The 12249-nt window shown below is 40.3% G+C and overlaps 1 protein-coding gene across 9 annotated transcripts in view; it reads left to right on the top strand.

The window, feature by feature from the left end:
- Positions 1-12249, top strand: part of Tanc2 (tetratricopeptide repeat, ankyrin repeat and coiled-coil containing 2) — a 335376-nt gene that overhangs the window by 295537 nt on the left and 27590 nt on the right. For all 9 annotated transcript variants that reach the window (XM_029484221.2, XM_029484218.2, XM_029484223.2 and 6 more), the window contains 4 exons: positions 6446-6568; positions 7067-7303; positions 10061-10246; positions 12232-12249. The exon at positions 12232-12249 is cut by the window's right edge and continues 76 nt beyond it. In XM_029484221.2, coding sequence (XP_029340081.1) covers positions 6446-6568; positions 7067-7303; positions 10061-10246; positions 12232-12249 — 564 coding nt within the window. The remainder of the gene's footprint in view (positions 1-6445; positions 6569-7066; positions 7304-10060; positions 10247-12231) is intronic.

Here is a 12249-nt window from a genome sequence, read left to right as displayed (position 1 = left end):
ATTGAGTCTAGTCACTGGGAGGATTTTTAGTAACGTTGCCGTTTCTCTCCTGAATTCTTCCCTTTAAAATGCTCTTTTGGTTAGTCAGTCATACAGTGTTTCTTATTAGAACAGAAGGATTGGCTAGGAAGACAACTTAAAACTAGAAAGAAGATCCTTGGAGCAGCAAGTGGCGTGAGTTCAGGTATGACTGAGGAGGTGCACAGTGGTGCACACTACAGTCCCTGCATTTGGAGTCGACATGAAAAGACCATGCACTCAAGGACAGGCTGAACTCACTCTAGAGGAAAGGAGGGAAGGGTACACTGTCAATCTTCTCATCTGTAAAACAGGAACTCTCAAAGGTGTTATAAGGATTACAGGCAAAATACATGAAAAAAGGTGCATGATAAACATCCAGAGTACTAGGAGTATATTTAATATAAGGTTTTATGATCAAAGTTACCAGTATTTTTTCTAAAATAAGGCTTGATAAGCATAAATTTCATACGGAAATATCACCCCATCACATCTTACAGTGGGAGTTAGCAAAGTTTTTTTAAAACTAGCTACGTATGGCTTTGTAGTCTACTTTACCGTCTCTCACTACAACTCTGTCACTGTAGCTGGAAAGCAGTAAGACAAATGGGTAAAGCTATAGTCCAGTAAAACCTGATTTGTGGCCTTGGTTTTCTAGGCCCTGTTCTACAGGGAAGAGCACTTCCTCTGTTTACTAGGCTCCCTTTGCTCTACTCAGCCCCGGCTGTGTGTGATGGTCAGGTGATAATGGTGGTAATGTAAGACATTACATTAGATATACATGGGTGTATATATATATGTGGGTTGCTAAACTTTACAAATTACTAAACTTCCAAGAAACACACTAGCTCAGCACCAAAGTTAGATTTGAACCATAAATAAGAAGCCTTAAGAAGAAAATGCTCCTGCTTTTTTATGCCTTCTTGAAATATTCAAAAAGACTAAATAATTGAGGTATTTTTGGCCACATCCTGGCTGGAAATAAAATTACTTGTCATCTCTGTTGAGTTTTGGCTGAAACTTTCCTCATATCTCAGAAAAGCAAAGGCTTAATCCCGCCAGCCAAGATAAATCAGAAGTCTGTAGTATACGTAGAGTCTAGACTCTGCTCCTGTGCCTCACACTTCCTTCTTGTGTGTCTACTCCAGCTGCTCCAAAGCTACTCTGTGAGCCTCCACCAGCGTCTGGTCTTGCCTGTCTCCTTTCCTACTCTCCTTTTTCTTTCTCTTTTGTTTTTGTTTTATTGTTGTTTTTGTTTGAGACGGGGTCTCACTCTCTGTAGCCCTCTCTGTCCTAGAACTCACTAGGTAGACCAGACTACCTTCAGACTTGGAATGACCTTCCTGCTTCTTCCTCTGAAGTGCTGGGACATCACCTGTCTGCCACCACACCCAGCCTTTCCATTTCTTTTCCCTCTAGCTCTTATCAGGATTTAAATGATTAAATAAGTCACCAGCCTGACTTGTAAGTCACTAAAATAATTTAAACCATTAAGTATAAAGTTTCAACTAGTCTTTACTTCAGATTTCAGTTGGAAAAGAAGCACATAACGCCCAGTTGAAATAATATGAATAAATAAAGCCATAGGAGTCTATGGTGTTATCTAGGATGAAGTAGAGGGCTGCCAACTATAGAATGCTTTAGAATTAGAGTAAAGGAAAGAGACAGAAATTAACCACTTTGTCTGTTGTAGTTGCTACTTTTCCAACTGAGAATTCAGAAGTAAAATCCTGAATCAGGTATCGAGAACTTTTTAGTAATCTTGGTTATAATAGACAGAACATGAACCTTAGGGTTTAAAAAAAAAAGTTGTCTTTTAATTGCAGCTCCAGTAGCTTTGTGACTTTGAGCAGTTGACTTTATCTTCTTTAGGTTGTTTCCTCTGATGTAAATAGTCTTGAGTTCTATCTCCCAGGGGCTGTTGTGAAGAGATTAAGCTGAAGGATCTAATACATAAAACTGTCCTAACTACAGAACTTGACACATATTAGATCCTGAGTAAATGTTAGATCCCTTTTCTTTTTTCCTCACCTGCAAATTATCAGACGGGGCAGGGGTTAGAGCTTTACTGCTGATAGTCTCAATTGATATTAATACTTTCTGGTGATTTTTCTAAGTTGTTCATGTACTATATCATTCTTCAAAAGTCTTAGTAAAACCCATACATACAGGGCTGGTGAGATGGCTCAGTGGGTAAGAGCACCTGACTGCTCTTCTGAAGGTCCGGAGTTCAAATCCCAGCAACCACATGGTGGCTCACAACCATCCGTAACGAGATCTGACTCCCTCTTCTGGGATGTTTGAAGACAGCTACAGTGTACTTACATATAAATAAATAAATTAAAAAACAAAACAAAACCATACATACTCTAAATCAAGAGGCTGAGGCCCATATGGAGAGTTGGAGCTGTGTTTCCTGGTTTTCTAGGTCTGCAGTGAAGATGAACCTTACAACCTAACTCAAAGCCTGACTGAGTAGCTTTTGGAATTCTTTCAAAAAGAATTCTATAAATATTTTATCTAATGTGTCAAAATAAGCAATCATAACTTAGTGATAGGCTTGATTGGGGATTTTTATGTGTGTTTACATATTAACTAACTAATTAATTAGCCAAATAAGAAACTTGCAAATTGACATTCCTGTTATTAGCACAAATTAGAAGTTCTAAAATACTAGTGATTAGAAGCTCTCCTCTACCCTTCATCCTTTCAGTGTAACCAGTTCTTGGGGGCCAGATGAGTACTCTAGTGGGAAGATTCAGAACAGAGCTCCACAAGGCTATAAACAGTATGAGTGATTTGGGAATTAAGTGGCCATTTTTAAATAATAGAAGAGATTGAAAAGGGCATTAATTCTCTTGTAGTGTTTGAGCTTTAAACTAGATTCTGTTTCACCCTCCCCAAGGTTGTGTTTCTGAGCTCTCACTGGTCTACTTTGCCAGGATTTGACCCAGCTGTATGGTTGACCCTCTCTTGTCCATCATCTGTAACCAGAATAAGATGACAAAAGAGGCAGTGTAGAAGTGATGAGCATCCTTGCTCCTCATTTTTTCCAGCTGTATGTTCATGTTGAGAATATTTAAACACAGGCAGCCACTTTGACAAAGTCATGTCATTACAGGCACTTTGTAAATCCCTGTTAGGGCAATGACCAATAGAGTACTGGCCTAGCATGCATAAATCCCTGGGCTCAGTACAACAGGTAAGAAACCAAATGCAAGGAAATGAGTTTTAGTCAACATTGAAAACATGAATGAGACCCTATCTCAAAAAAACAAATGCATTTATAAGACATTACAGACACCTGGCAGTGGTGGGGCACGCCTTTAATTCGAGCAATTGGAGGATACAGATGCAGGTGGATTTCTGAGTTTGAGGCCAGCCTGGTCTACAGAGTGAGTTTCAGGATAGCCAGGACTACACAGAAAATGTCTCAAAAAACAAACAAACAGAAAGAAAGAAAACAAAACAAAAGAAGATACTGAAGAAAAGGTGATGGAAAGATTACAAGAGCCAGAGTACCAGGATGCCTGCAGCTAGATAGTGTCTTCTAAACGTGATAGAGATTCTATACCCATGAAATCTCATCAACGTGTCATGTAAACAAGACATACATAATGGCAACACCGTAAATGTGCCAATACAAACAAGGGGAGTTTCACAAGGCCCACCTATAGATATGAAGCAAGCAGTGGCTGCTGAGTAGCCTTCTTCAGGGGTGAACCTCCTAATAGGTTATCCAATACAAGTGGTCAGCCCCAAACACACCTATAAGGAGCAGTAATAAATGGTCTCAGTAGAGCATGACAGAGAGAGACAGATACAGAGAGAGAGAGGATGGCAATTAATGAAGAAGTCATGAACTTGGAGTGATGGGCATGAGAGGGATTGGAGTGGAAAGGGAAAGGGATTGAAAATGATGTAAATACAGTACTCGTGTATAAAATTAACAAAAAATATTTAAAATTTTAAACAAAGAATATGTTATGTTTGTTAGCCGTGAGACTACTAACCGTAAGAATGGGGGACTCTTTTCCCTGCTTTTTTGTTCAGTCTCTGTATTTCCCTTTTTCTCCTGGGTTGCCTCGCCCAACCTTGATATAAAAGTTTGTGCCTAATCGTATCGTGTCAGAGGGTATCCCTGGGAGTCCTGGGGGTGTTTTGTTTTGTTTTGTTTTGTTGGAGTGGATCTGAGGAAAAGGAGAAGGGTGGCATTGAGGAAGCATTAGGAGTGGAAGGAATAGAAACTGTGGTCAGGAAGGATTGAAAGCAAACAATAAATGTACAAAAAGGAAGAGTAACTCTAAAAATAAATAACTTTGTTTGTTTGTTTGTTTGTTTGTTTTGAATTGTTTTATTTAGACAGGGGTTTTACTATGTAGCCCAAGCCTTAGATCCTCCTGTCTAGTCCTCCTGAGTGCAGGAATCACAAGCAGGCAGCCACCGTATCTTTACAAATCAAAATTAAAACCTGCACGTTTCTCTCTGCTGTAGGCAGTACTTTAGCTATTGCCCTGCCTGCACCCTCATGCAGTGTACTCAAAAACTGTTTTTTAAAATATATATTCCATTTTTATGCCATCACACCATCCCTCCAGAAAGAAAAAAAGATGCCTGTGCCAGATAAGCCTTTTGACAATGTTCACAGATCAGCTTCCCATGGCATGCACTGTCTGTCCTTGCACCTTCTCTGCAGAAGAGTTCTCTCTGTGGAAAATAAGAGTCTCAGTCCCCTGTGAAATGGCATGACCACTGTGACTTGATATTGTTAGATGAACTTATGTCTTTAAACAACAAATATTCCTTTGTAAATGTTCCTTCTATAGTATATCAAATGAATAGAGCACCTTACATTTCAAGGAGCAAAGCAAACAGAAGTATTACATATTTTAAAAAAAAAAAAAATCTTCCCCAGACCACCTGACTCCTCTTTTTTCCCTTTAGACAGGGATTCTCTGTGTAGCCCTAGCTATTCTGGAACTCAGTCTCTGTATTTCTCTAGACCAGGCTGCCCTCAAATTCAGATCTGCCTGCTTCTGCCTTCTGAATATTGAGATTCCAGGCATGCAACTTCCCAAATTTTATTTTTACTGTTTTCCTCCCCTTAGGATTTTCTGTTTTAATTCAGTTGATCCATGTTTTAGCAGAAGAGCAAGGTGCTTGGAAGAGTATCTCACCACCAGGCAATTTCAAGACTGAAGACTGAATTTTCCTTTCTCATTTATAGTACAGTCTAGAGCAGATCACTGTGCAGCTTCCTTCTCAGTAGTAGTAGTTCTGAAATCACCTTAGTATTCAGAATTCTCCATTGGATCCTGTCTTAATTAGGATTTCATTGCTATGAAGAGACACCATGAGCAAGGCAGCTCTTAAAAAGGACATTTAATTGGAGCTGGCTTACAGTTAGTTTCAGAGGTTCAGTCCATTATCATCATGGCAGGAAGCGTGGAATCATCCAAGCAGACTCGGTGCTGGAGGAGCCAACAGTTCTACATCTTGATCCAAAGGCAGCCAGGAAGAGAAAAACTGTCATCCACAGGCAGGCAGAGGGAAGGTCTCTCTTCTGCTTGAGCACTAGGAGCCCTCAAAGCCTGCCTACACAGTGACACACTTCCTCCAACAAGGCCACAGCTCCTAATAGGTACCACTTACCATGGACCAAGCATATTGAAATCACCATAGATCCTCTGCATCTGCTGTTACAAGGAACAGTAGAAAGTCTGCAGGAACACAGTGAGGTTGGGAGCCAAGCCTTAACAGGGCATTTGACTAAGGCCCAGATGTTATTAGCCAGAGTTGAGTCATGTGAGCCATCGAGGTGCAAAGGGGTCTGTCACTATAGTTTTCCCAAATGTCCAGGAAGAAAATGAAGTAAAGATTAAAAATCAAGTTAGCTCTGCTGTAATATTATTTTAGTGACTTAAATTACTTAGTCAAGAAAGCTAGTAGAGAAAAAATGAGAAAGTAAATTATATTCATATAGAGCCAAAAATGTTGGTAAGTAATCTATCTACTAATGGCGATAATTTAAGTTACTATATTTCTATAAAACTAGTCTTTGTCCCAGAGTTGCTGTGTATGAAAATTGTTAAAATGAGACTCTGCACTCATTCATTACTATGAAAACTTAGGGGCCACTCACTCATTACTGATGATACTTTTTAGCTGAGTTAATAATGTAATTATCTCACTGGGAGCGGTTGTGTACATCTCTAATTCCAACACTTGAGAGGTAGAGGCAAGTGGACCTCTGAGTTAGAGTTCAGCCTGGTGTACACAGCAAGTTCCAGGACACCGGGATTACACAGAAAGACTTTGTCTCCCCACCAAAAATAATAATAATAGTAATTATTATTATTATCATTATCATTATTTGTTTAATTGCCTCCATTCTAATTGTTATTTGATTATCTCTATATTTTTTCAGGGTTTGAGTAAAAAGGTTGGTGTATCATCCTCCATCCTCCAAGGCCTCTGGATCTCCTATAGCACAGAAGGTCTTTCCATGGCATTGGCCTCTTTGCGAAATCTCTACACTCCAAATATAAAGGTAAACACAAAGAAACTGAAAGTAGCTTAAATAATTGACTGTAAAATATAATTAGAAGGACATCAAGTAGCTATTTAGTTGATTTCTGACTTGCCTTAGACTATTTCCTAATGAGTGGTCTTTTAGTGATTTTAATGAGTTTTACATTGCTGCTTTATTCTGATGGACTGAGGCTATTGGATAGCTAGCTGATACCTGAGGTTAGGATCTGCTAAGGGTTCTGAAGGGCAGATGGACTCAGGTAAACTCCATTTGGGAAAGAACTTTTACAATCAAGAGTTCACTAAAGTGAGCCAACATTCAGCACTCAGGGTGTGATCCCTCACTCTAGCTAATGACAGAGACGTTTTGCATTATTTTCTAAAGCGAAGTATTCAAACTGAAATAAATCATTTTTTAAAATACTTCCTAAAAATGCTACTGGACTCCACTGTAGAGTCTCAAGTGATTTTATGACTGAAAGGATGTGACTGGTGTCTGTCTGCTGTTTGTTTCTAGGTCAGCAGACTGCTGATTCTGGGAGGTGCCAATATTAATTACCGGACAGAGGTTCTAAATAATGCTCCTATCCTATGTGTCCAGTCTCACCTTGGATACACAGAAATGGTGGCCCTGCTTTTGGAGTTCGGGGCCAATGTGGATGCCTCTTCTGAGAGTGGCCTGACTCCCCTGGGGTATGCTGCAGCAGCAGGCTTCCTGAGCATCGTGGTGTTGCTGTGCAAGAAACGGGCCAAGGTAACCGCTGCTTACTCCTGCTGCTTTTCTTCTCTTTCTCTTGTCTCCCAATGTAGTGTTCTAACTCATTTGTTACCTTGACGATCTAGGTGCACACAACCCAGATGCAGAGCAGATCAAAGGGAAGACCCACTGAGCCCATATCCCAGAGTTAGCCTGCTGCATCAGGATACAATTTTAAAATCTTTGAGAGGCACCTGTAAAACAACATTTGTCAACAACCACAAAAATCCCTACCTAATAACCCAGAAGTTATCTACTAAACACAGAAGAAGACAAACAAAAATCTAGAAAAGAAGCAAGGGCCAAAGAGACTGCAGTGAGAGGTCTGAACTGAACAGCGCACCCTCAGACTTTCATGTTTAAAAAGAAACCTTAGGCATGGAGATGAAAAAGTTCCTTGAAATTTGGAGAAAAGATGCACTCAGACTGACCAAGGGCACCCCACATGTTTATTAGCACAGTTCAGTTCTCTGAAAGCATTTCCAAATGTTTTATTGCTTTTGATGTGGTGTTAGGGAATGCATACATATGAATGTATAGGTGCATGTACACAGGTGCACAAATGTAGAGACCAACTGAAGCAGGACGCTGGTGCTATCTTCTAACTTTCTCCTTACTTTCTTGCCTTAAGAAGGAATCTCTCATTGAACCAGGAGCTTCACTTTCCAGCTGTGCTGGCTGGCTAGTGAGCTCCCAGGATCCTCTGTCTCTGCCCATAAGCACTGGTGTGACAGGTACATACCGTGTCCTGTTTTCATGTGGATGTTGGGGATCGAGCTCAGGCTCTTGTGATTACAGAGCAAGTAGTCTTCCTAGTGAGCCCTCATTCCAGCCTCCAAAATATTTTCTTTATAGTATTTTCCAAGTCACTGATACAGGATAATTTAATTTCAAAATACTAGTAAAAGAAAAACCACTGGCTTCACAGATGTAGGCCACCAAGGAAAAATTGTAGCCTCGTGGTATTTTGATTCTGTCATGAAAACTAAGAATCACACAGGGAAACCTAAGTAATATATGGGACCTCATTTTAAGATGTTCAGTATTATCACCAGAGAAGCAGGGAAAACTCCTAAGACTCCTCACTCCTTGAGGAAGTGAGACCTGGGTTCTCAGCAGAATCACAGAGCCTTAGATGCTACTGTGACACAGATTGCCCACCTATATCAATGTCTCCTTTGATTGAATAGATGCTTGTAGTAACAGACTATCTGGTCCTGATGGTACTCTTGATGTAATTTACATCCAACTAGGTCCTTGAATCATCTCTGCCCTATACCACCATGCCACTTTTTTTTTAATTGTTCTTCATTGTTTTCCCAGAGCAGATAGTTACACTGTTTATTCTCTTCAAAATCCTATCACATCTCTTCTGTATTTTGTATTAGTAAGATTAAGCTAAAAACAAGATGTGGAACCTGGCATGGTGGTACACAACCAAAAAACCCAGCCATGGGGAGGCATAGGCAGGTGGATCTGCATGAGTTTAGGCCAGTCTAGTCTATAAAGCGAGTTCTAGGACAGCCGGAACTATATAGAGAAACCCTGAAGAGTCGGGGGTGCACATCTGTAACTCCATGACTTGGGAGACTGAGGCAAGAGAATCACAAGTTTAAAGTCAGCCTGGGATTTATAGGAAGGCCCTCAAAAAAAAGGAGGAAGAGGAGGAAGAAGGAAGTGTCTATCTCAGGGAACGTCTGTCACAGAACAGTGTTCTTTGCTATCCTGGCCTATGTTCCTGCCTAACAAGGAAGCACTTGGTTTTCTTTCAGCATTTCTTCTACCTGTGCTCTTGGTCCTGGTCTGTTGTTCTTTATTTCACTTGTTATTTCTTTTCTCTTCTTAATTCACATCACCCTTTTCCAAATATTTGTAGGTTTATAAATATTTACTTTATCTTAACTACCTTAAAAAGAAAGTCCTCTCACCTGCTAACCAGAAGCTACACCTCCTCTCTTCCCTTCCACATCCCTCAGACCCATCCTGAGTCATCTCTTCCTCACTGCTCTGCAACTACTCATAACCCAGCTCCTGGGAGTGATAAACAAATCGAGTTATTATATAAATATAACTTTTATTCACCAGATGTAATTGTTATCTAGGAGGCTTACCGATAAATACACTCAATCTTTATAGTTCTTTCTGAACTCTGGCTACCTGGTTCAACTTGGCTATTGAGGTAGCCCAAACTCCTCTCCAAACTGATTGATTCAAATTGGCTTGTCTCACTTTCTGACTGAATTGCTCTGCTTGGAAAGATTGCCTCTGAACTCCACAAAATGAACTGCCCCAAACTCAACTCAACTCAAGTCCTCTGAATTGGTACACTCTTTCTCCCTCACTGCTCTTAAGTAGCCTCTCTTTCCTGTCTGTTCTTGTGAGCGTTGGGCAGATCCTATCTATGACTCATTCTGTCAAATCTTCCTCTGATTTGTTACTTTATCATCTCCTCTTAGAGATTTCAAACATGGCTGCTTTCTACAAACTAAATTCACCTACACTGTTTGGGATTAAAGGTGTGTATACTAAGGGTGTGTCTGTATTCCACCAAAATCACTCTGTAATCCAGAGTATATCTGCATTCCAACCAAATCACCTGAGGGTTTTATTTTATTTTTTTCTTTGAATGTAAAAACAAAAGCCTTGCCTCATTTTCTGGGGAAAGTTCTCTGCAGAGGGATGTACAGAGGAACTGGACATCAATAATCTAGGCTGAGTTCCTTGTTCACAACTCTCTCTATTCTCTTCCCATAGGTGGATCACTTGGATAAGAATGGACAGTGTGCTTTGGTTCATGCTGCTCTGCGAGGTCATCTAGAGGTTGTCAAGTTTCTGATTCAGTGTGACTGGACAATGGCTGGCCAGCAGCAAGGAGTGTTTAAGAAGAGCCACGCCATCCAGCAGGCCCTCATTGCTGCAGCCAGCATGGGTTACACTGAGGTAAGGAAAAAAAGGACCTAAGAAACTGTGGGGCAAAGACTTGAATGATACAAAATTGCCAGCCACTTTGGTGAAAAGTTTTTAATCACTACTGTGATGAACAGGGGATTAAACTCCACAATACTCTAATACTATGTACCTAGAATTATGTGTGTGGAAAAACTTAAGAGTCAGAAAAGAGTTTGGAAATTGTCATAGCTTCTCCCACACTTTCTGTGACACTAAAACACAGAGGAGTTACTGACCTGTGAGCATATGGCCAGACATTGTGGGACAAGAAGGATGCACCCCACAGAACCTCAGAATGGTTGATTTTGGTCCAAGATCGTACAGCTTTCTTACTGCCTAAGAACCCTAGTCTTCATCCATAAAGTTACTGAAGTCTTTTTACAAGGCTGCTATGAAGGATGCTCTAAATAATTAATACCATACAGATGGCATTTTCTACATTATTAATTAGTGTGGCAAATTCATGGACTTGGTAGTATTCTGTGAATGTTAAGTAACAGACAATGAGGAAAGGAAAAGACTATAACCAGGGAGCAGGCCCACACCTGCTTATGCTTATTACAGATTTTACTAACCTAAGGAATGGGTCACACTGTGACAAACAGTGTTCTCAATTGAATGGTTGAGTGTTGGCTTTGGTCAAATATGAATCTGTAGCCAACCTGTGGTTGCAACCTAACTATGATGTAACAAGTAGAATTGCATCTAATTTGCTTTTTCCCAGTAATTTTACTGCCATTGAATCTGATGTTGGATTTACTGTTAACTGTCTCTCACCTGTACTGATTAAAATGAAACACATTTTCAGTTTAGCTCTAAACCAAACATTAATTTATAAAGTTTGTAACTATTGCTACCATGGCTGACTTCAAGCTGCCAGTGTTATGTCACTCAATATGGAGGTGGGAAGAAATACACGGTAGCACACATGACAGTGTTTCATCCATACAGATGCAATACATATAAATAACCTCAATATCACAGATGACAACAGTAGGACATAGTTAACTAATTCAGAAATTTTAAGAATTGAGGGGCTTTTTTGTGGTTTTTGTGGTGTTGAGATCAAATCCAGGATCTCACACATTTTAGGCAAGTACTCTTACCAGTGAGTGCCAGCCTATAGTTAGGTATTTTTTAATATTTTTTTCATATTTCTTTATTATTCAAGTTTTAATAAGTGACTGGCTTTGTTTAACAATCAGCTCGTAAACTGGTGTGGTGGTGGTGCACACCTTTAGTGTTGGCATTCAGGAGGTAGAGGCAGGTAGATCTCTGAGTTCAAGACCAGCCTGGTCTACAGAGTGAGTTCCAGGACAGCCAGGGCTACACAGAGAAACTCTGTTGGGGGTGGGGGTAGGGACAGCGTGTAAAATTTCTGAAACATAGAATCAGCTCTCCTGGGTCTCTACTCAGGAGCCCATCCCACTGCAAGGGATGCTCCAGTGAAACAGCAGTCCTCTCAGCTGGCCTTAAGGGTCGCCAAGTGAATATGAAGCAAAACTGAAATGTGTATTGTCTGTGGAAAGTCCCTTAACTCCGAGTACAATCAGATTCCTAGAGATAGCTGTCGCTTTGTTTGTGGTTTGCAGTCATTCTCCCTCTCAGGCAGTCCTCATACTTCTGAGAGGAAACAAAACAGTTACTTAAAGAAAGTATAGACCTCAGCTTTCTCCACATTCCTTTCCTGTGTGTTTATTGGGCGTCAGACAAGAGATTGTGTCATTGGCTTAAATAAGAAGAATATGTCATTTTTAAATCACATGATATATGGAGTATGTTAAATAAAAACATGTAAACTATCTGGTAGGACAGCTTTCTATCAGAATGGTTTCAGTTTCTTTGGTGAAGCAAACAGTACTGATTTTTTTGTATGTAAGAAATTTAGTGAGAGGATTGCCTTCCAGTGCTCCCAGATCAGTGCAGCTGCAGAGCTTCTCACCTGCAGTGCGAGCTGACATGGCTTCTTGTTTCAGATTGTCTCCTACCTACTT

The sequence above is a fragment of the Mus caroli genome, unplaced genomic scaffold, assembly GCF_978045245.1.
Source record: "Mus caroli unplaced genomic scaffold, Mus_caroli_1 scaffold_13, whole genome shotgun sequence".
In the NCBI taxonomy this organism is placed as follows: Eukaryota; Metazoa; Chordata; class Mammalia; order Rodentia; family Muridae; genus Mus; species Mus caroli.
Note: the sequence above shows the minus strand (reverse complement) of the source record. Positions and strands in the feature narration are given on the sequence as shown.